The sequence below is a fragment of the Hyaena hyaena genome, unplaced genomic scaffold (assembly GCF_003009895.1).
Source record: "Hyaena hyaena isolate Hyena2069 unplaced genomic scaffold, ASM300989v1 scaffold_37, whole genome shotgun sequence".
Taxonomy (NCBI): Eukaryota; Metazoa; Chordata; class Mammalia; order Carnivora; family Hyaenidae; genus Hyaena; species Hyaena hyaena.
In genome coordinates, this window is record NW_024080669.1 from 1639343 (window position 1) to 1663667 (window position 24325).

At 45.2% G+C, this 24325-nt stretch overlaps 2 protein-coding genes across 2 annotated transcripts in view; one reads left to right on the forward strand and one right to left on the reverse strand.

Annotated features, from left to right (window-relative positions):
* CBL (Cbl proto-oncogene) overlaps positions 1 to 14160 on the reverse strand; it is an 82517-nt gene extending 68357 nt beyond the window's left edge. Inside the window, exon 1 of the mRNA XM_039229318.1 lies at positions 13868 to 14160. Within this exon, the coding sequence (XP_039085249.1) occupies positions 13868 to 14062 (195 nt within the window). The 5' untranslated portion in view covers positions 14063 to 14160. The remainder of the gene's footprint in view (positions 1 to 13867) is intronic.
* Positions 14161 to 14619: 459 nt separating this feature from the next.
* Positions 14620 to 23700, forward strand: CCDC153 (coiled-coil domain containing 153). Its single transcript, XM_039229398.1, has 7 exons — positions 14620 to 14655; positions 19297 to 19378; positions 19811 to 19876; positions 20503 to 20622; positions 21152 to 21244; positions 23149 to 23279; positions 23554 to 23700. The coding sequence occupies exons 2-7, from the start codon at positions 19309 to 19311 to the stop codon at positions 23680 to 23682; spliced, it is 609 nt and encodes a 202-aa protein (XP_039085329.1). The 5' UTR covers positions 14620 to 14655; positions 19297 to 19308; the 3' UTR covers positions 23683 to 23700.
* Positions 23701 to 24325: the final 625 nt, after the last annotated feature.

Here is a 24325-nt window from a genome sequence, read left to right on the forward strand (position 1 = left end):
AGGAAACGTTACAATAAAGCCTAACAGACAAGCTTTTAAAGTTTTCAATTAAAATTAAACATTAAAGGGGCGCCTGGGTGGCTTAGTCGGTTGAGCGTCCGACTTTCGCTTGGGTCATGACCTCGCAGTTCGTGGGTTCGAGCCCCGCGTCAGGCTCTGTGCTGACTGCCAGCTCGGAGCCTGGAGCCTGTTTCAGTCTGTGACTCCCTCTCTCTCTGACCCTCCCCTGTTCATGCTGTCTCTCTCTCTCTAGAAATAAATAAATTTAAAAAAAAATAAAATAAAATAAAATTAAACATTAAAATTATCTGCAAAAACAGAGACAATACCTCACAATAAACACTTATGAAAGGCCTGCACAGCTTGCAATTAACTAGGCACTCAATATGTTAGCTCCCCTCCCCAATTCCATACAACTTGGCCAGGCTTATCTTCAGGGCAGGCAGGAATTATGTATTGAAGATGAGTGGTAGACAGCACATCACCCTTTGAGGACTCCCAGAAACTGGTACCATTATTCCTATCATCTTTGTTCATGCCACCCCAACTTGCCAATCCTGCACGCTCTCTTACTGATGACCACCCAAGAATAAACAGGGTGACGTCCCTTCAAAGGCATAAATCCAGCAGAGCTCCCAATAAGAGTTTATATTTATATCCAGGACTATACACATGAACTGACATGTTCTCCCTATTTAAAGGTAAATGCACTAGGGTCCCTGGATGGCTCAGTCCATTAAGTGTCCAACTCTTGTTTTCGGCTCAGGTCATGATCTCAGTTTTGGGAGTCTAAGCCCCGCACTGATAGTGCAGAACCTGCTTGGGATTCTCTGTCTTCCTCTCTCTCTGCCCCTTCCCCACTCACAATGTCTCTCTCTCTCTCTAAGAAAATAAATAAACGTAAAAAAAAAAAAAAAAGAAAGAAAAAGAAATGCATTAACTTCACAGAATTTAGGTTAAAATGTAGTATTTGCCCTAATTCCTCTGAAAAAAGACATGCTTCCTTCGAACAAAATGAAAAATTGCTTAGTCTTACATACAATGTCCAACCTATAATATGTAATTAACAAATGTGTATGACAATTAATTGAAAAATATATCACTTCTCATAACATTCAGACTTAAAATATCATGTGTTAAAAAATGTTTCCAAAGTACTTGATTTGCTTGCATTTTCAAGCTGGTACCATGTACCTTCCACAAATATTATCTGTCCCTCCTTCAAATGTGACCTTGTAAAGATCATTTGTAGATTAAATGTCTGCTTTTCTCAAGATCTTTTTGAGAGGAGTCATCACATGACCAGGGAAATCGGTATTCCACCACCAACTCTTGAGTTTTTAACACTAATGAAAACCATACAGAAAATATATTGGGAGACCTACTCTTTTGATGTTAAAATCTACTAGAAAGAAAAAGAAATACCTTAAATATGTATAACCTCTAGAAAAAACGTTCAGAAAAGTCTCTGTGACTAATTCAAGTCAATAGTTAACAAACTTCAAAAGCTAAAACACCCTGCCTTTATTATGTAGTGAACTTGAAATCACCAGTCATAGTTAAAGCATAAATGGACACTCTGAGCTTAAAAAACATTCACCAAAAAATTTCTAAAAAGGTAAAATATTTTCCTGCTTAGTGTGTCTTCCATTTGGCCAACTTTATTTTGCCTTCCGAGCCTTGCAATACCAAAAATGGCTCCCTTTTGTTTACTTCTGCCTGTACATTTACAGCATCACTCAAAACAATGCCAAAAAGAAACGTGCTTAGCTCTGGGAAAGCAACAGCATCCTTGTACAGCTGCCATACAGCCCATTCATAATAGCTTTCTCATTGGCCTCGCTCCCCCCTTGCTTCTGCCAAGGCCCGATGGTCAATAGAAAAAAAATTTGGAAAGTGCTATGATCACAATAAAGAGAAATAAAATCATGCTTGGAAATACCTAAATTTTTAAAAGGGAAAAGGTACCAAGAACAGTGCCTAAACCTAATTCTACTCTGAACACAGACTCCTTTCAAACACTAAGGAATGTGAATTTCTAATTAGGCAGAAAACTCTTAAGCATATAGGACTATGAATGACTAAGCATTTACCTCTATAGACTTCAACTTATCCGCAGAAGTTTCTTCATTTCAAACTTCTTTGTATGTTAAAACTCACACGATTTGGGGCGTCTGTGTGGCTCAGTTGGTTAAACGTCCAACTTCAGCTCACGTCATGATCTCACAATTCGTAGGTTCGAGCCCTGCGTGGCGGCTCTGTGCTGACAGCTCAGAGCCTGGAGCCTGCTTCAGATTCTGTGTCTCCCTCTCTCTCTGCCCTTCCCCTGCTCAAGCTCTCTCTCATAAATAAATAAACATTAGGGGCACCTGGGTGGCTTAGTCGGTTAAGCGTCTGACTTTCGCTTAGGTCATGATCTCACAGTTCGTGGGTTCGAGCCCCGCATCGGGCTCTGTGCTGACTGCCAGCTCAGAGCCTGGAGCCTGTTTCAGTCTGTGACTCCCTCTCTCTCTGACCCTCCCCTGCTCATGCTGTCTCTCTCTCTCTCCTAGAAATAAATTTAAAAAAATATATTAAATAAATAAATAAACATTAAAAAAATTTATGTGATTAAAATAAGCTTTATGCTTTAAAAAGGAGTATTCAGTATGTTGAGTTCAACATAAAACATATAAAATTTGATTACGGTTTTAAAAGGCTCCATATTGCTCAAGTGAGCAGAAGATACACTGGAAAGGACACCAGGTCTGGAAATGCGGGTTCTAGTCTGATGGCCAACATTAACTGGCTCTGTTATTAGGTAAGTTTGTTCAACTCTCTGGGCCTCAATTTCCGCCTCTCTAAATGAAAGCGATCAGTTAATTCCTAAAGCCTCGTTAAGTGTTTCCTAACACTTTATTGAAGCTTCAAGTTTTAGAAACTCATCAACACAGAAACTTGAAGAGATTTAAAATCTTCAATTACAAATATACAGTGAAGCTTTTAAATGTTTTTGAAAGAGAAATCAGAAACCTATACTTTTTTTTTTAAAGAAACATATCATCACTAGATAATGGTGAAAAGAAAAAGGCTTTTACTTCTAATTACTATTCTCCATTATTGATTTATCAAAACTCCATTCAGGGACTTGAACTGTAATTACTACCTAACACTTCTCAAATACCACCCAACACTATTTATTAAAGACACTATGCCACTTATAACTAATTACCAATCTCATTACTTTCATTTATCACATTAGCTACAGGAAAAAAAAAATACATCCAATGCAATGTATGATATTAAATAACCTACATGCGCTGATAGTTTAACCATGCAGTTTTTATACATGAATTCTGTTTTTAAAAGGAAAAAAAATAAAGTCTCTATCCGGACGTGTTGGTGCAACTTCAAACCGAATACTTAGCATGAGCTAGAGATGAGATGATTTTAGCCCTGCTTTTGGATGTCAGCCCGATTAAGACACAACTATGGCTCAGGATATCGCAGACGCACCAAATTGCTCTAAAGCCGTCCCCATTCCCAGTCCCCTTTCTTATGTCCTCAGGGACTAAGTCATGGGTGCTTAATGATTCCCACAGAGGTTTATCAGAGCCTCTGTACTACTTCAGTTGTATCACCGGATTCTGAGTACACTGATTCATCTCTAACTCCCCAGCACCAGGCATATAGCTTGAGCTCAGGAAAAGTGTGATTGTGGACAGATGCCACCCTAATTTTCACTGAAGGTAACAAGAAACTTTTTTTTTTTTTTTTAATATCTTGAGAGAGAGGTAGAGAGCAAGCAGGGGAGGGAGAGAGAGAGGGAGACAGAGAATCCCAAGCAGGCTACTGACGCGGGGCTCAAACCCACAAACCATGAGATCACAACCTGAGTCGAAACCAAGAGTCGGATGCCTACCCACCTGAGCCACCCAAGTGCCCCAAGAATCATATTTAAATCAACAAACAAGACAAGGATTGTGGTTGGAAGCAAACTTTTTGAAGGGCAACGTGCTAATATATAGATTTTTAAAACTTTAATGTGTGTGCCTTTTGACACAGCACATTTCATTTCTGGGAGTTTATCCTAAAGAAATATTAAGAAGCTGCAAAATGACTCAAGGGTATTATCCTAAGTGAAATATGTCAGGCAGAGAAAGATACCATGTTTTCACTCATGTGGAACTGGAGAAACTTAACAGGACCATAGGGGAGGGGAAGGGGGAAAAACAGTTGGGGGAGAGGGAGGGAGGCAAACTATGAGAGACTCTTGAATACTGAGAACAAACTGAGGACTGATGGGGGGGAGGGGAAGGGGGCTGTTGGCATGGGGAAGGGCACTTGTTGGGATGAGCACTGGGTGTTATATGGAAACCAACTTGACAATAAACTATATTAAAAATATAAAAAAAAAAAAGAAGCTGCAAAATGGACAATCACTACAGCATAGTTTCTAATATTTAAAACCAAAAATAACTAGAAGATTATCAATACGAGGGGCACCTGGGTGGCACAGTTGGTTAAGCATGTGACTCTTGATTTCAGCTCAGGTCAGGATCTCAGGGTCATGAGACTGAGCCCCATGTGGAGGCTCAATGCTGAGCATGGAACCTGTTTAAGATTCTTTCTCCTCTTTCTGCACCTCCCCTGCTCACTCTCCAAAATAATAATAATAACAAAAAGATTATTAATATGAATTCATCAGATAAATATAATTATGAAATCTCATACAATCCTTAGAAAAACTCAGGGAGACCTTTGTGTAGCATTAACATAGAGCATCACCACAATTCAGCAAATTTTTAAAAAGAAAAAGATTTTAGAACCATTTTTGTTTAAAGTCCCACTTTTGAGGCACCTGGGTGGCTCAGTCAGTTAAGCAACCAACTCTTGGTTTTGGCTCAGGTAATGACTTCACACACTTCATGAGATCAAGCCCCGAGTCAGGATCTGCACTGACAGCACAGAGGCTGCTTGGGATTCTCTCCCTCTCTCTCAAAATAAACCTTAAAAATATTCTTTTAATTTAAAAAAAATTCCATTTACGGGGCACCTGGGTGGCTTGGTCGGTTGAGCGTCCAACTTCAGCTCAGGTCACGATCTCATGGTTCATGGGTTCAAGCCTCACGTTGGGCTCTGTGCTGACAGCTCAGAGCCTGGAGCCTACTTCAGATTGTGTGTCCCTCTCTCTCTGCCCCTTCCCCACTCATGCTCTGTCTCTGTCTCTCAAAGAATAAACAAACATTTTAAAAAATCTTTTAAAAATTCCATTTTTGCTTAAAAATGTTTAATTCTGAATATAAATTACTTTTGAAACTTAAAAACATAATAATTAAAATCTTCAACGTAAGTATCCTACTGCCATTTCTTCAAAAAAAAAAAAAAAATCCATCAAGCTTACCTAAAATAAAAGCAACTGTTGTAAGGAGGCCTGGTACTTCAAGTGCCATCCCTTCGCCAACTGATGGGACACCACCTGGGAGCTGGGCAGCAATACAGAATCGTGGGCCCCGCCCCAGATCTATTCAGCCTCTACACTTTTTTTTTTTTAATGTTTTATTTATTTCTAGGAGAGAGAGAGAGAGACAGCGTGAGCAGGGGAGGGTCAGAGAGAGAGGGAGTCACAGACTGAAACAGGCTCCAGGCTCTGAGCTGGCAGTCAGCACAGAGCCCGACGCGGGGCTCGAACCCACGAACCGCGAGATCATGACCCAAGCGAAAGTCGGACGCCCAACCGACTAAGCCACCCAGGCACCCCCAGCCTCTGCATCTTTAACAAGATCCCCAGATGGCCTGAGTTCATGTCAAAGTCTGAGAAGTACTTGTTTCTAAGAAATCACTTAACAGAGTCTGAATACCAGGTCAAGACCCAAAGAAAAAAGCAGAAGTATTAGATAGGTGACTTAGGTTACTTAATCTCTCTGAATCTCAGTTTCATTCTCCTAAAACACACCATTTTGAGATTTCTGATATATCAGCAGATGTGAAATTGTAAACTGGGCTACAATATAAGGAATGATTAGAACTCAAGCTATCAGTCTTAAAGAGTAAATGCTAAAGAGTCCGTAACCTGCTCAAGTGGATAACTCTTTCAAGGGCAATGCTGTCCATCCAATCTTCTCAGAGCCACTTAGGGAAAAGGATAAGGATGGAATGTAAGCTGTAGATGCCAAGTACCTCTGGAGAGATAGTCATTTGAGGGTATGAGAGTAAAAGGGGACTTTGACATTTAGTTCTGCATTAAATTGTTTTTCACGAAGAGTGTTAAGCCTAGGTACTGCTATGCAAAGTTGGTCTAAGAAAGGAAGAGGCAGGAACAAGGATTCCATCCCATTCACTGAAGTACCAATAAGCTGGCCTCATTTAAGACTTCCTCATGGCCGACACCAGAGCCAGAGGAAAGGCAGGGACCAGTGATGGTTCTGAGAAGGAGCCCAGGCAGCAGAGTCTGCTAAGAAGGACTCATCATCCATCCCAAAAGCTGCAGACGGGAGACCCCGAGTCTTCTGTGGATTTCTCCTGAAGGAATCGCGGGAGCATCTATGACAGCAGCACCAAACCTTCCCAGGACTTGAAATCTGCACCCTTTTCCCCTCCTCCTTTTGGAAGCTGCTGCAGGAAGGAACATTGTGGGGACAGAGCTGAGGCTGGCTTCCAGTGCTCCTGGTTGACTACTCCCACCTATTTCCTTCCAGCACAAAATGTGCTAATCATGAAAACATTTCACAATGACTTGCTTGTCATAATCCCCCTACTTCCAACAAACCTAACGTAGATCAGAATTAACAACTTCATTAAAAAATGTGATTGAAGCTTAGGCTAAGTTTTCAAACTAATACTTAATTTTTCTTTTAATGATCTAGGTCAATCATTAAGGAAGTGGGTTTTCACAGCATAAACATTATGTCATGTTTGAATATAACACAAACTCCAATGGAAGTAAGGGTAAGGGACCAATTTGCCCATGATGGATCAGGGTTAGTGTATGTATACTAAAAATATACCAACATCATACTAAAAACAGGTTCACTACCAAAAATCAAGTAATCCAGTGAAGAACTGGGCAGAAGACATGAACAGAAACTTTTCCAAAGAAGACATCCAGATGGCAAAGAGACAAATGAAAAGATGTTCAACATTGCCCATCATCAGGGAAATCAAAACCAAAACAAGATACTACCTCACACCGGTCAGAATGGCTAAAATTAATAACTCAGGAAACAACAGATGTCAGTGAGGATGTGAAGAAAAAGGAACCCTATTGCACTGCTGGTGGGAATGCAACTGGCGCAGCCACTCTAGAAAACAGTGGGGAGGTTCCTCAAAAAATTAAAAATAGAACTATCTTTGACCCAGCAACTTCACTACTAGGAATTTATCTAAAGGATACAGCAATGCTGATTCGATGGGTCACATGTACCCCAATGGTAACAGCAGAGCTATCAACAATAGCCAAATTATGGAAAGAGCCCAAATGAAGAATGGATTAAGAAGACGTGGTACATATATATACACAACGGAAGACTACTTGGCAATGAGAAAGAATGAAATCTGGCCATTTGCAACAACATGGATGGAACTGGAGGGTATTATGCTAAGCAAAATCAGTCAGTCAGAGAAAGGCAGATATCACAAGATTTCTCTCATATGTGGAATCTCGGAAACTAAACAGATGATCACAAGGGAAGAGAAGAAAAAATAAGATGAAAACAGTGAGAGGCACACCATAAGAGACTCTTAAATGCAGAGAACAAACTGAGGGTTGATGGGGGTGGGGTCAATGGGTGATGGGCATGAAGGAGGGCACTCGTCAGGATGAGCACTGGATGTTATTTGTAACATGTATCACTGGGTTCTACTCCCAAAGCCAAGACTACGCTGTATGTTAAAAAACAAAACAAACATGGGGCGCCTGGGTGGCTTAGTCGGTTAAGCATCCGACTTTCGCTTAGGTCACGATCTCGCGGTTCGTGGGTTCGAGCCCCGCGTCGGGCTCTGTGCTGACTGCCAGCTCAGAGCCTGGAGCCTGTTTCAGTCTGTGACTCCCTCTCTCTCTGACCCTCCCCTGCTCACGCTGTCTCTCTCTCTCTCCCCTAGAAATAAAAAAAAAAAAAAAACAAAAAAACAAATAAAACTAAACAACAACAAAAAAAACCCCACAAGGTTTACTACAGCAAGAGTTACCAAAAACTTTAGCCAAAGCTACAAAATGAATAGACCCTCTTCTCCCCTGGACCAAGCTCACTTTTATTCTATTTACCTTTCAAAATTTCTATCATGAGTCACATGAAATGCTCAAGTGAGCTCATGTTTCATAGGAAATTATTAAGAATTTTACATCCTTTGGGGGAGTTCTTAACAGCATAAAAAAAACACAATCATGTTTTACAATGACTGTATATTACCTTTATAACCGAAAAAAGTCAAACTACTTTAAGTAAATGATACTTTAATTCAGCACTCAGAAAAAAAAAAAAGCCACCCCCGGGTGGCTCAGTCAGTTAAGCCTCCCACTCTTGATCTCAGCTCAGGTCATGATATATGCTTCATGACACTGAGTCCCAAGTCAGGCTCCTCACTGAAAAAACACAGCCTGCTTGGGATTCCCTCTCTCTCCCTTTGCCCCCACTCACTTTCTCTCTCTCAAAATAAACATTAAAAAAAAGAGAGAGAGAGAGAGAGATTCCCTGATCCCCCTCCTCCCCCCGCTTAATCATACAGAAAATGAGAAGAGAATATGTTTTGACCTCATTTTATTTTGTTAAATGTCTGCACTTCATTCACCAAGTACCACATGTTAGGCCCAGGAACTGAAAATAAGACAAAGCCTTGGTCCCAAAGACCTCTGCTGGAAGGAGAAACAGATGAAAAAGTGATAAATACTACCACAGGTAACACAAACCAAGTATAAGAGGGAAATGAAGTTAAAAAAAAAAGGTCTGTGACCACCATGCAAAGTAACCAGTACACGTTAATTTGAAGAGATACAAACACTGAACTTGAAAGCAGATAACAGGTTATCTCACTGGATGGTATTGAATGCTACCTTACTATTCAAGAGAACGTCTACTTTGCTTGAGTGTGTTAATGGCGGAACGTGTGTGCACGTGAGAATTACCGTATACCTACACAGGTCAACTTTCTGAATGGCTTCTGTCACTGAGGCTTTGTGGTATACCTGAGAAGGTCCCGTACAGAGGAAACCACCAAGCCTCAGGAGGTGGGTAATCCTGGATTCCAAGTCAGGCTCCACCATCAACTCAATTAAATTATGTAACGTCTCTGAGCCTACGTGTCTCTGTCTATAAAACAGAGATGATACCACCAAAGGGCTACTGCAAGAAATATGTTAAGTTTAATGTAATTAAAATGCATTCCTACCCCCACACCTTTTCTTTTCAGTTATTCCTTCGGAACACACAAAGCAATTTAAATATTTACAAGGCTCTTACTATTGTATAAGTCCTCAAGACTGGACCCCGCAGGAGATAAGCAGATTATATAGTTGCTGTCCTCACAGGAGTTTACAATTTCGAGAGGTTAAGATAAACACAGAAGTAATACATACAGAAGAAATAAGTTCCACCTTAAGAGATCTCATATCACTGTGTACATACTTACGTAATCACTTATCACTGTACCGTACTATCCTGGAGTATAAGAATTTACACCTAGCACTAGGCTTGGGACTTAGCATGCAGAGGGAGGGAGGAAGCAGTCCAATGAAATACACTGAATCAATTTCTAATTACTGCCCCTTCCAAAGTATAGGAAGTTACTCAAGGTACTTTGGGGAAGGGGTGGGACAGGGGTGGGACAAACAGGACTTCTCCTGTTTGTAGCAGAAGGATCCTGTAGCAGAAGGATCACCTTTTGAAAATACTTTTTTAAACTCATGCCTTAAAGGGAAGCTTTTTCCCTTATAAATCATAAGGGAATTACACCTCTTATAAACTGTATCTCAAGATGCCTAGGTGGCTCAGTCGGTTGGGCATCCGACTTCAGCTCAGGCCATGATCTCACAGTTCGTGGGTTCGAGCCCCACGCGGGGCTCTGTGCTGACAGCTCCCTCAGAGCCTGGAGCCTGCTTCAGATTCTGTGTCTCCCTCTCTCTCTCTGACCCTCCCCTGCTCATGCTGTCTCTCTCGCTGGCTGTCTCTCTCTCAGAAATAAATTTTTAAAAATAAATAAATTTTTTAAAAAGTGTAAAGTAAATTGTATCTCGTTAAAAAAATCAACACCTTAACGTTTTAATGACATAAGCTAATTCAAAATAAAAGACAAACCTAAATACAGCCAGCATGTTGCTCTACCTCAGACATGGGTGAACTAAAACCTCCAACACTCTTTCTGTCCACCTGCAAGCTAGGAACAGCGTTTACATTTTTAAAGAGTTGTGAAGCAGCAACAAAGAATACAAGACTAAGCACGTGTCCGGCAAAGCCTACAATATTTTCTACCTGTCTCTTGACAAAAACAGACTGCCAACTCCTGCTCTACTTCATAATGGAATTTTGAGTCTCTCATAAACTAGATACCTTAATACTTTGAAGTTTACATTTAAGGCAATTAATGGGATTTCTCTCTCCACTCCCCTGCCATATCCTCTCTTACCAGCCACTTTCTTCACATATATTTACACAGATGTTTTATTATAATATACTCGGCTGGCAAAACAGAGGCTGACCATGTCCTTTGTTTCATAACAAGTGTTCTAGCACAAGGATTTTTCCAACAATGTTTAAGTTCCACAATGGATTAGTAAATCAGGCCTATGTTGACCAGAACCTATGACTTACGCCAACTTCTCCATCTGCACACATTCAATACTGGGGGAGGGGAATAGACTAACAGTTCCCCTTGCTAAGTCAATACACTGATTATTAATAGGCTGGAATAATATTCACCTAGCTTCAACAAGGACAGAACAGGTACGAGAGGGTGACTCAGAACCAAAGTCAATAAATGTGTGGGACATTTGTGGATCTGACAGTTAAGTTCTCTACCACTTACATCATACCATATGAAGAAGGGTTACTGACATTTATTTAAGACTAACAATAAAAGTAAAAAAAAAAAATCTATGCAAGCATAAAAGAACCAGTTCAATCCAATACCTATGAAAGTACTCAGAAATCGGGAGAGCAATATGAACCTATCAGACTAATACACCAAAAGAAGACTAGTAAGTAATACGTGCTATGGGGCACAAAGCTTACCAAAAATCATCTTCTAAGACAAGCAACACAAGAATAAAACATCCCTCTCTCCCAACACTAGAAAGGAAAGCTAGGCACCTACTTTCCTTCAAACTATCAAAATCTTTGAAAAGCACTCAAACTGAATCCTATTCTTCCCATATAATTAAACACTCTGGGGGCGCCTGGGTGGCTCAGTCGGTTAGGTTAGCCGACTTTGGCTCAGGTCATGATCTCACGGTTCGTGGGTTTGAGGCCCGCGTCAGGCTCTGTGCTGACAGCTCAGAGCCTGAAGCCTGTTTTGGATTCTGTGTCTCCCTTTCTCTCTACCCCTCCCTCACTAGTGCTCTGTATCGAAAATAAATAAACTATAAAAGAAATTTTTTTAACATTCTGCAGGAGAAAAAAAATCACAACTCCATACTTTTTTGAATTTTTTTTTTTTAATTTATTCTTGAGAGAGAGACAGAGCACAAGCCCTGGAGGGACAGAGCGAGAGAGGGAAACACAGAATCCAAAGTGGACTCCAGACTCTGAGCTGACAGCACAGAGCCCGATGCGGGGCTCGAACTCACAAGCCACAAGATCATGACATTAGTGGAAACTGAAAGCTTTGCCGTCTGAGCCACCCAGGTACACACACATCTCCATACTTTAAAGAAATGAAGGAATAAAACTTAAAGAGGATCTTATTTGAACTATGTTATAAAAATTCAAAAGTTTGAGGAAAAGTTTTTTATTTTTAAGGAAAAGTCTCTAATCAATACCGTTTGGATATATTGCATACACGAGAAACCAATTAAAAATACAATTTTTTTTTTAAATTCCAGGAGAACCTTTTTAGTCCTCAGCTGTAAATCCCTAAAACGCAAACCTACAAACCTCAGATCTTGAATACATACGGTATTTTTCAAAACGGTGTCAATAAGGGGCACCTGGGTGGCTCAGGCGGTTGAGCGCCTGACTTGGGCTCAGGTGACAATCTCATGGTTTGAGTTCGTGCCCCGGATAGGGCTCCATGCTGACAGCTCAGAGCCGGTAGCTGCTTGCTGATTCTGTCTCCCCCTTTCCCTCTGCCCCTCCCCCACTTGCATTCTGTCTCTCTCACATAAAAAAAAAAATTTTTTTTTTAAGGTGTCAATGAATTTACAGTTTCCTTTACATGCCTAACTTTCTGCACCGGTTTTACTACAATTTCTAAACAATGAAATTGAAACTACGCCACCAACATAATAAATATACAAATAACTTGTATCTTTAATTATAATACCAATTATTTAACGTGAGAAACACCAGCCTGAAAAAAGGCGCTGAAACCACTTGTATGCACTTCAGGAGTGTTAATTCACACACAGGACTTATTAAGCATTTATATAGCACATTTATATTTGCCAAGTGTTTCATAATCATTTTTACTAGCTGTTTTAGTCCAAAACAATCCATGAAAAACTTTACAGAAGAGGAACCTAGACCTAGAGAGGAACCAGAGAAAACCAATTTTCCTCTGGAGGAAATAACACCATTCCCTTAAAACATGCTAGATACTTCCAGTTACTTTTCATTGACAATATGAAATTTTCCAAAAAGAAGTTATTAATTAAGGAATGTGAAAAATATTAAGGAAACATTGTATTGAGTGCTCTCGAAATGCTTAAACACGTTCAAGTACTCTGGACTACTATATTATAGACACTATAAAGAAGGAAAATCCTCCCAAATGCCAAACTTAATGGTTAAATATAAAAGCGATTATTTTTCACACTTGCTTTAAAAAAAGTAAGCAAAGAAGCTCATTGAACACGCTTAAAAGTCAGGTCCTGTAACGAGAAGTCAGGTCGGCCACGAAAAAAGTAGAACCCAGCTAAAAAGCAGCGTGAAGAGGAAGTTCTGGAAGCAGTCAGAATCTGGAAGTCAGGATCTGCTGCTTAGCACGCTCGGTTAATACATCTTTCAGAAGATAATGTTTCTAACCAGAACTTGTGGTTTAATCTCAGCACCAGCAATGGATCACATCCAATGTTTTGGGGAATAAAAATTTGCCCCAGCGTTAGATGTGGAGGAAAAGTTCCTTTCCTCGCCCATTTAAACATCCCGATTTCTTTTATCTTGGTGTTATATCTCAATGAGAAAAAACTATGTGCTCACCCCGAGCGCAATTTGCCTGCGGAGTCGTCCTGACCCCAGGTCTCTCAACCAGAGCCCATAAACGTTAATTCCCGAGTCAGAGCTCGACTCCTCATCCAGCTAACAGCCCCAGCCGGTAAACTGCACGCTCTTCTTCGCCCTCCCCCTCCCTCCTACCTCCTGGGGCCAATTCCGTGACCCACATCCCCAGACCCTGCAGAGCCCCAAAGTCTGCACCCCCCCATTATACTTCCGCCCCGGTGGCTTCCCAGTTAACCTTCACCCCAGCCCCCACCCCATCTTTGTCTCGCTACGCCTAACACCACCTCAACGTCCCCCAACTCCCAACCGCAGCCCTTCCCCCGCCGCCGACCCCCCCCACCTTCCCGGTCTCTTCCCCCCCACGTCCCCCTCCCCTCGGCCGGGTCACCCCAGCTCCTCGCCTCCCCAGCCCCGCATGACCCGTCCCCTCCCCCAGCTTCCTCTGTCCCTTCCTTCCCCTCCCTCGGCCCCCTCCGCCCACGCCCACCCCTGCTCCCGCGGGTCCCGGGCAGGCCTTTCACCTTGTCCATGAGCTTCCAGCACTTCTCCACCATCTTCTTGTCCACGGTGCCGGGCGGGTGGGGGCTGAGGTGGTGGTGGTGGTGGTGGTGCGGCTGGAAGGCGTCCTTCATGAGCCCGATCAGGCCGCCCGAGCCAGAGCCCCCGGAGCCGCCGCCGCCCCCGGCCCCAGAGCTCTTTTTCACGTTGCCGGCCATGGCCCGGGGAGGGTTGGGGGCCCAGCCGCGTCCGCCGGCTCCGCTCCGCTGCGAGCGAGGGAAAGAAGGAGGGCGTGAAGGAGGGGCCTCTCCCGGCCGCCGCCGCCGCCGCCGCCGCCGGCTGTCCGGGCGGAGGGAGGGGCGGCCGCGGGGAGGGGGAGTGGGCGGTGACGGGAGCGCGGTCCGCGCGGGCGCGCCCCTTCCGAGAGCGCGAGCCCGAGGGCCGGAGGAGCGCGCGGCACTCAGGGAAGCCGGCAGCCTGGTCCGGACTGGGTAGCGACGACCCTCCCTGCGCCACCCCCTCCCGAGCCGCCGCTCCCGGAAAGCCGAGGCCAAGTTTCCGCGCCGCCTACCCCTCCCCTGCCCCCGGGGGCGGGACCAGGCAGAGCCTTTGCGCCTGCGCCCTCTGCTGGAGAAGCCGGGAAAGGAAGGGGGCGGGGCCTGGGTGGAGTCTGCGCATTAGACAGAAGCCGAGCCCTCCATGTTCCTTGTGGGTTGTAGGTTGGTGCTCTTTGGAGGGGTAATTGGGGTATTTAAATTAAGACAGCTAGCTGTAGAAAGAACCTTAACGTCAAGTCTTTCCCCCATGCCTGGTAAGTGAGGAAATTGAGCTTAAAGTCATTTGCCCCTTCACATTGTGGGAGAAAACCGGGTTATTTCCCCCCCCTTTGGTGTTTTAAACCCATTAGGTCGGCACCAAGGACAGGAATGTGAATGCTGCAGATGGTTCTAGCCTGATTACACGCCAGAAAGGCTTAAGACACTTAGGCCGCAAGCTCTTCTTCCAGGTCCTTTGACCTTCTGAAAACAAAACACTTCCCCCTTTTTTGGCTTCTGAACACTAGTTCCTTTTCTGGGAATTGGGTCTGTACTTGAGATTCCCCGGCTCAGCGGGTTGCAGCCCCAGCACCAGACCTTGACCACAGAAAGACAGCTGCGAGCCCTGGCCCCAGGAGTACTCACTCCTCTCACGAAACAAATGCAGTTCCCATTCGTTTCCACTTCTCTAATCTAAAAGCTTCGTTGGAAGAACTAAGAAAAAGGGAACTTTCTTCCTAAAGAAGGAAGTGCCCTGCCCTAATTTGCTAATCCTGAGCCTCCTCTCTGGGAGCTTGCAGGCTCTAGTGTGTCCACAAGGACTCAGTTCCCTCTTAGATCCTCCCACCAGGGTCCTTCACAAAGCCCTTGATTGGTTAAAGAATCAAGTTTATTCTGTGCCCATGTTAGAGGGGAGAAATATCTCTGGACTCAAAGACCTGTCAGCCAGACATCCTTGTTCTGCAATTCAGTGGCCTTTATCTAAAATTGATTAAGGAGTCAGCATTATGGTTTCCTATCAGTAGAATTAGAAAGAGAAGAAATCTCCCAAAGGAAAAATCTAGGCAAGGCTCTTCGATAATTGCCAGAACTCCCCATCTACCACCCTAGGTGCAGGCCCTCCCTTTCTCTCCCCAGATCTATTGAAACCTTTTCCTCACTGGTTTCCCTGCCACCTCCTATCCTTTCTGCCACCAGACCAGTCTTCCTGAATGACAGTTCTAACAGCGTCAGGAAAAAAACTTTAAGGGGCGCCTGGGTGGCTCAGCCTATTAAGCGTCCAACTTCAGCTCAGGTCATGAACTCACAGCCCATGGGTTTGGGCTCCACATGGGACTCTGTGCTGACAGCTCAGAGCCTGGAGCCTGCTTCAGATTTCCCATCTCTCTCTCTCTCTCTCTCTCTCACTCTCTCTCTCTGCCCCTCCCCCACCTGCTCTCTTTCTCTCAAAAATAAACATTAAAAATTTTTGAAAGAAAAAAAAAACCTTTAAACACTGCTGATGGTCTCCTGAATGAAGTTAACAGTCATGATCTAACACCAAACTACCCTGCAGTTTTATACCATCCCAATGCACATACTATGCCAGGTAGACTGAGCAAGTCACAAACCACAATTTTTTTTTCATCAACATTGCTCAGAGCATTCTCTCTGCCTAAAGCTGTGCTACTGAAGTTCAATCCATTCTTCAGAATTCAAATAATTTCTTCTTACCAGACGTTCCAGCTAGAAACAACCCTCTAAATTTTCGTAACTATTTATTCTTACTGCTACCACACATTAATTTATGCTACACTGTCTAGTTGACTTTGGTCTTCCACAGTACCTAACACCCGGGGGGGGGTGTTACACAGGGTATTTTCCCCCCTCATCATCAAATTGTGTTGTTTGTACAAATTGTATGGTTTGTACTTTGTTTCTGCTGAAGAAGACACATTTCTTTAAATATACAAATGATTGGGGTGCCTGGGTTGCTCAGTTGGTTAAGCATCGGACTTTGGCTCAGGTCATGATCTCATGGTCTGCAGGTTCGAGCCCCACATCAGGCTCTGTACTGACAGCTCAGATCCTGGAGCCTGCTTTGGATTCTGTGTCTCCCTCTCTGCCCCTTCCCTGCTCATGCTCTGTCTCTCAAAAATAAATAAATATTAAAAAATTTTTAAGTAAATAAATAAATATACAAATGACCTACCTCTCACATTTGAATAAAGCAGACCATTCTCTCTTCTATATCCCTTAAACACTCCCAGATGGGATCCTATTCAAAGGAAGACAGAATTCTGCTGAGATGATAGTTTCCTACTTTCACTTCTACACTGAAGTTAATGAGTAGGGCACCTGGGTGGCTCAGTCAGTTAAGCGTCTGACTTCTGGCTCAGGTCATGGTCTCACAGGTTGGTGAGTTTGAGCCCCAACAAGGGCTCTGTGCTGACAGCACCAGAGCCTGCTTGAGATTCTCCCTCTTTCTCTGCCTCTCCCCCGCTCATATTCTCAGTCTCTCTCTCTCAAAAAATAAATAAATAAACTTTAAAAAAAGAAATCACAGGCACCTGGGTGGCTCAGGCAGTTAAGCACCCAACTTTGGCTCAGGTCACGATCTCACAGTTCATGGGTTCAAGCCCCAGAGCCTGGAGCCTGCTTCACATTCTGTGTCTCCCTCTCTCTCTGACCCTCCCCTGCTCACGTTGTCTCTATCTCTCTCTCAAAAATAAATAAACATTAAAAAAATTTTAACTGACGTTAATGAAGAAAGAAGGAAAGATTGACCTTTTTTTGTTTTAATAATTTCTACTTGGCTTGCTTTCAAAGTGTACTCAAGATGGAACTGGATTGTTGATCACAATGTCATTCTTATTCCTGGGTTATTCTAGAGCTAGCTCAGTCTGTACCATCACATCATGTGACATGTGGCATTTTTATTACATTTCACCTTCACCCAGACCACATCCTCATTCTGCACCTGAATGTCAGTTGGTTGACTGAACATATTTGAAAAGTAAATGTTCTTCTGAGGCGTGATCTGTTGTTTGTATTCTGTAAACTCTGTCCTCAAAATGTCACCCAATACATCAGCATAACAGAGAAATTGATCATTCCGTGGCAAATGACCCCAAAGAGGCTTCTAGATGAGGAGAAGGACCAGGGTAAGAACCTCTACTGCATTCCAAGGCAGGGGGAAAGGGTTCTGTGTGGAGAATAAATGAAAACTCCAGACAACAAGCAATTGAACACACATGTGGAGGGGGTGCTTCAAATTCTGTATCTCCCTCTCTCTCTGACCCTCCCCTGCTCACACTGTCTCTCTCTCTCTCTCTCTCTCAGAAATAAATAAAACATACAAAAAAAATTTTTTTAAATGTGGAGAGGGGACAGAGATAGACATAGCTAAAAGAGTCCGCAGGTTCCTGAATCCACAGGGGGAAAATCCCTGACATTTTTGCTGTTTTCATTCTAGCCCAGAGATCCAGAGATGACAAGCCCCAACCGGGCTGGAAGGAGGTAGGGGATGCCTCACTCTGGAGCACAAGGGAACGACTTTCCCGAAAGTCGTTCTTCCAGCCACTCATGACTCCAGCAAGATGCTAGGAAGTATTCCCAAGAGGGAGGCACCCCCAACATGGCCCAATCATTTAAGTAGAAAATTTTAGGAGACACTGGGGGGGGTCAAGCAGGTCCACTAGAGGGAGCCCCGACCAACTCAATACCACAGTGAGCCCAGCAAAGTAGTCTCAAACCCAGTCTCATAAGGGAATAGGGGAAGACAGACAATAAATTAAGTCCCCCACAAGGGAGGATAGCCCTCTGAATACACAGTTGAAACCCAGGCCTTACAGGATTTACAAAATCAAAGACTTAAAGACCAGGAAACTGAAGTTGAGCAAAATTAAATGGCTTGTGCAAGTTTTCATAATTGGAGGGGGGACTAGAACCCATGGCTCTTGTCTCTAACCAGTATCCTTTCTTCTATGTTTGTAGCCTCTGTGTCAGCACCCTGGAGTCCGTGGATCTATCTCTCCTCTGTGTCCCCTTTCTCTGATATGACAGACTCTCTCAACTCCCTTCTCCTGCATTCCTTTCCCTTGTACACTAGAGAATGCCTTCCCCAAGCCTAATAATGTCGTTTGCTGATAAGCCTTAGGGATGTAAATTGCCCGAAATGGCTACTGTGAGCTCTTTTCCTCTGTATTAGCATAACAGCACCGTATCAGATGCATAACTCTGTATTCTGTAAGTCTCCAAACTTTAAGCAGCGCTTCGTGGAAATGCAGCATACTGATTGGGCTCCAAAGCCCTTTCTCCTCAAACTACGTTTAGAATTTAGGGATGCAGAGAGAATTGACCCTCTGGGACCTTGCTATTTTAAGCTTTGTACTTGGCCCATTCCACCTGTCTGTGACTCCATGTTTCCCAGTTACCTGGACAACACTCAGCCTCCGGAAACCCAACCTTCCAGTCCTGCCCTCAAAGGAAACGTGTCGCCCTGGATTGGCTCCCAGAACCAGGCTCCTCCTCAGGCTCCTAGCTGGTTGGGCCTTGTCTCTGTCCCTCTCCATGAGTGGGTCACCCTACAGGGAAACACAACAGAAGCAAGAGAGGATCCTACAGGTGGGACGAGGCAGGGTAAGGATGATGGGAAGAAGGAAGGGACAAGTACTGAGATTTATTTTCTCCAAAAGAGGGTGGAGAGGAATGATTTCCGTACATAGAACCTGACTGGTAGAAAGAAACAGCTCCACCTTCCCCATACCCCAGGCTTGCCTCAGGGTCCAAGGAGACCAAGAATGGAAGCTTCTGGAAGGTATAAGAGAACAGGCTTGGAGATTAAAACTCTAACTCTCCTGGGACTCCTGGTCATTCTAGGGGTCAGGAAAGCAACCTTAAGTCCAGACTTAAATACAAGTCCTCTCCTTCCCCAGGACAGCAAGGAGATGCCACCGAAAACCAAAGGAAAAGGGATGAAAGCTGCGACACAGAAGAAGAAAAAGAATGTGGGTGCTGGTGAGTCAGGGTGGATTGGAAGTGAGTGCCTCCTGCTTCTCCATGCTCTGGCTTGGAGACCAAGCAGAGGTGCTCCAGAGAGAATTTGGCCCTCTGCATGATGAGATAGAGCTTTCCTGAGACCCTCCCCCTTCATATCTTCCCTCCAGGGTCCATGCAGCTGGGAAATTGGGGGAATCGGCGTGTACCCATTCCATGGTGCCCTTATGGCTCTGTGTCTTCCCTGTGTATTCACCACACATATTCTGAGTGCCTACTCTGTGCTGGGCAGCCAGGACACAGGAGTGAACTCAGTAGGCCCTGCCATCAGAGATGTGTCCTCTAGAGGTCCTTCGATCTCCTGCAGGAAGAAAGTTCTGGGCGTGGGGTGAGGATGGGGAGATGTGAGGAAGGCTGAGATCATGATAAGCTGAGGCTTTGCCAACTTGTCAGATGTGGAGGCCAAATCTGCACACCGGCTTGCAGTGCTGGAAAAGGAGTTGCTCCAAGACCACTTGGGTAAGAAAGTGGAAGCTCTGGGACAGTAGGGGTGGGACAGGGGGACATTTCACATCCTCAGAGGCTCAGAGGCTTGGAGCTGTTGCGGGACGCTGGGCTGACCTCTGTCCATCCCCTGGTGGAAAAAGAATTGGCAGTGCGAGGAAGGGTTGGGTAGGGAAGGTTGGTGAGGATAGCTATTTTTTTTCAAATTTTTAATGTTTTATTTATTTCTGAGAGAAAGAGAGAGAGAGACAGTGTGAGCAGGGGAGGGTCAGAGAGAGAGGGAGACACAGAATCTGAAACAGGCTCCAGGCTCTGAGCTGGCTGTCAGCACAGAGCCCAACATAGGGCTCGAACCCACGAACCATGAGATCATGACCTGAGCCGAAGTCAGAGGCTCAACTGACTGAGCCACCCAAGCACCCGAGAATAGCTAATTTTTGTAAGCAGAACATAGAGGGCATTTTTCCTTCTTAGTGAGGAAGAGCTCATGGCATTCTAGGGACAAACCGACCAACCCAGAGGGAGAATGAGAGGCTAGAAGCCTGCCACTGGGTTCCCAGAGGCGGGCACAGTCCATCAAGTCCAGGGGGCCATGTGGGACTCCCAACCAGTTGTGAGCATGGCTCTGGTACTTTTCACAGCTCTGCGGAGGGATGAGGCTCGCCGAGCCAAGGCTTCTGAAGACCAGCTGAGGTGGAGGCTACAGGTGCTAGAGGCCGAGTTGGAAGAGGCCCGAAGTGAGGGGAAGGCCATCTATGCAGGTGTGTGGTTGGTCGGGCAGGTGGGCAGGAGACAGGGGCCTGGGAAAGGACAGCCAAGAGGGCCAGAGGATCCAAGGAAGTAAAACAAGGATTCCCATCTGCCATGCCCAGCTTTACCCTTCCCCGCTCAGCACGAATCAGGCAGGGTCCTGAAGAAACAAAGGAAAGCCTCCCGGGATCGCAGGCAGGAACCTTCCTCATCAGGATCATGCCTGATGCCATGTGCTTTGTGGATTACAAAATGCAATCGTGGCCTTTATCTCATTCATCCCATGGGAGTGGGGGGGCGGGGTGAAGGGCTACAATCTAGGCCCTGAGCTGGAATGGGGGAGGGGGGTTGGTTTCCCAGCTCTTCCCCAGCTTTTCAGGGTCTGCCAGCTTCTCACAACCACAAGAACCACCGAGAAGTCCTCTACGCTCCTGTCCCACTGGACCAAGAAGGCCCTCCCCACCCACAATGTCCCGTCCCTTCCTTTTTCCACCATTCCATCCACACCGGGGGACCCGTTACCCTCTGTCCCCACCACAGAGATGAGTCGTCAGCGCAGAGTCCTGCAGAAGGAAATGGAGACCCGCAGCAGGCAGCTGGAGGAAGAAGTGAGAGGCCTTCGGGAGCAGCTGGGTAGGCTTCCCCACCCCCTAACCCCTTTCTCTCTAAGAGGCACTGACAAGGTCCAGCAGGAGTGCACTTAAGATGGTCCTTTTCTAGGGGCACCTGGGTGGCTCAGTCAGGTCAAGCGTCTGACGATGGCTCAGGTCATGATCTCAATGTTCGTCTGTTTGAGCCTTGCATCAGCTCACTGCTGTCAGCACAGAGCCCACTCTGCCCTGCTCTCCCTCTGCCCCTCCCCTGCTTGTGCTCTCTCTCTCTCAAAAATAAATTAAAAAAATTTTTTTTAAGTTAAAAACGAAATCCTTCTCTAGAAGACTGCTATCTAAGCTCTCTTTTCCTTTTCTTTAGAAAAAAATTTTTTTCAACATTTATTCATTTTTGAAAGACAGAGAGTAAGCAGGGGAGGGGCAGAGAGAGAGGAAGACACTGAATCCAAAGCAGACTCCAGGCTCCAAGCTGTCAGCACAGAGCCCAACACAGGGCTTGAACTCACGGACCATGAGATTGTGACCTGAGCCAAAGTTGGACACTTTACTGACTGAGCCACCCAGGTGCCCTCTCTTACCCTTTTTGCCACCAACTGTTCCACCATGGAGGGTTGGAGTAGAGGGTTCAAGGTGGCAAAAACCTCTTAGGTTGTAACTAAAAAAGACCAAAGTCTCATCCCGTCTTCCTCTCTCAATGGTCTCTCCAAATCCAGATCTTTCTCCCCACCACTGCCGTGTCTGTCATGAGCAAAACACATTCCCTCTTGGCTGATTTTTGCAACGAAACTGAGGAAAGATATTTGACTTACGTTCATATCTTCAATGCCTCATGCATGCTCAGTCCTACATAAGTAGTTGCTACATAAAGGAGTAAACCTTCAAGATAAGCAAAAGTGTAAAAAAGAGGAAGTTTTTCCTTTCTCTCTTGGTTACGGAACGCAGTTAAACTATGTTAGCGTGCACTTAAGATCTTTCACAATCATGGTCTTAAAGGGTTTTTTTTTAATTTTTAAAAATGTTTTTATTTATTTCTGAGACACAGAGAGAGACCGTGTGAGCAGGGGAGGGTCAGAGAGAGAGGGAGACACAGAATCTGAAGCAAGCTCCAGGCTCTGAGCTAGAGCCCATGAACCGTGAGATCATGACCTGAACTGAAGTCGGACGCTTAACTGACTGAGCCACCCAGGCGCCCCAAAGTTTTAACCTAAAGTAGCCCCGGTTTAGCCACACATACCCAAGAGTTGCTCATCTGCCATGTAGACCCTGAATGCCTTTCCTCATCCTTGCCTTGTCTAGAATGTACATTCGATCAGCATTTATGGAGCGCCTTCTGTATATACTAGGTTATTTGTTTGTATACTCTTGCACTTAACTCACAGTAAGCCTGTAAGGTTTGGACCATTCTGTCTTTAAGGATAAAGAGACTTAGGCTCAGAGAGAGGCATGCCTGAGGTTACACGAGTTACAAGCACACTCTGGACCCACATCTCTTGTCCCAATCCCACTACTCTCTCTACTGAACCTTAAAGGTGTACGTCTGCTATGGGGCGCCTGGGTGGCTTAGTCGGTTAAGCGTCCGACTTTCGCTTAGGTCATGATCTCGCGGTTCATGGGTTCGAGCCCCGCGTCGGGCTCTGTGCTGACTGCCAGCTGAGAGCCTGGAGCCTGTTTCAGTCTGTGACTCCCTCTCTCTCTGACCCTCCCCTGCTTACGCTGTCTCTCTCTCTCTCTCCTAGAAATAAATTTTAAAAAACATTAAAAAAAAAAAAAAAAGGTGTACGTCTGCACTTTATAGGGACCATGAGAAAAGTGGTAATACTCGGGGGGAGTCTGGAATGATCGCATTCAAGTTCAAGTCTACCTTTGGAGACTGTTCACAGGTAGACTGTCACTACGCAATCCTTTCGCCTTCTGCCCGGCCCACAGAGACGTGCCGGAGGGAGGCTGAAGCCTCAAGGCAAGGGGCAGAGCAGGCCCTCGGGGAGCGGGACCAGACTCTGGCTCAGCTTCGCGCACACGTGGCAGACATGGAGGCCAAGTACGAGGAAATCTTACACGTAAGTTGGAATCCCAGCCACCCCAGTTGAATCCCACCTCCCCCAGCCCCACAAACCCCAACTAATATGGCAATGACAGACCAGGGGGAAGGAGGAGAAGCATCTCCACAGGGAGATCTGCCCTGTCTTGAAGGCGGACAGCCAGGGGATGAAACCATGCCTACTAAGTGTAAGAGCTCTGAGAAGACACTGGCAAGGAAAGCTTGTAGACTAGCCTGGGGCACCCCTCACGCTGCCCGCTCCCTTCCTGGGGCCTGAAGCTTGATGTCTGCAGGGCAGCCTGGACCAACTCTTGGCCAAGCTGAGAGCAGTCAAGCCTCAGTGGGATGGGGCCGTGCTGAAACTTCATGCCAAGTACAAGGAGCGGCTCCACCAGTTCGGACTCAACCCCCTGGATCTTTGAGGCTGTAAGCCTCTAGCCTCTGGGGCTCTTGGAGGCTCCAGCAATAAATCTGTCTTGATGCAGAACTCAGCAGAACCGTGGGCTGTGGCTTTTTGGCAGGGATGAGGACCTCCTATGCGGCAGCTTGGTTCTGGGCTGACCCATTACTCCGAAGACTGAACAAGAGGAGAGAAATTTGACAAGCTCTCAACTCTCTTTCAGAGAAACTGGGTCCCATGCCTTGAGTCTGGAGCTTTTTTGGTCCCTTCAAACCACCGTCCAGTACCCCTCACCAACGCAGGCTTTGTGGGGGAAAGGCCATTTCTGTAATAGACCAACAGGGAGTGAGCAGGCACCAGCCCCCACAACCCTAAGGTGCCCATAGAGGGAAGATGTAACTGGTCTCCAAATTCTTGCAATATATCCGAAACTCCTGGAGTCGTGCCTAGGGCAAGTTCCAGATGGCTGCAATCCCAGCCAGCCCACAGCCCATCTAAAAAGGGAAATCCCTGTGTTTCCTCTCTGTTTTACTACCACCCTCCCAATACTACTTCACTTCTGGTCAAGTGTGGGGGGCGGGGTTCCCACACGAAGAAATTCTGTAACAGTTCTCTGTTCACCAGCTGGGTGCCTTTACAGTTTAACTCAATTCCGGCACTACTGA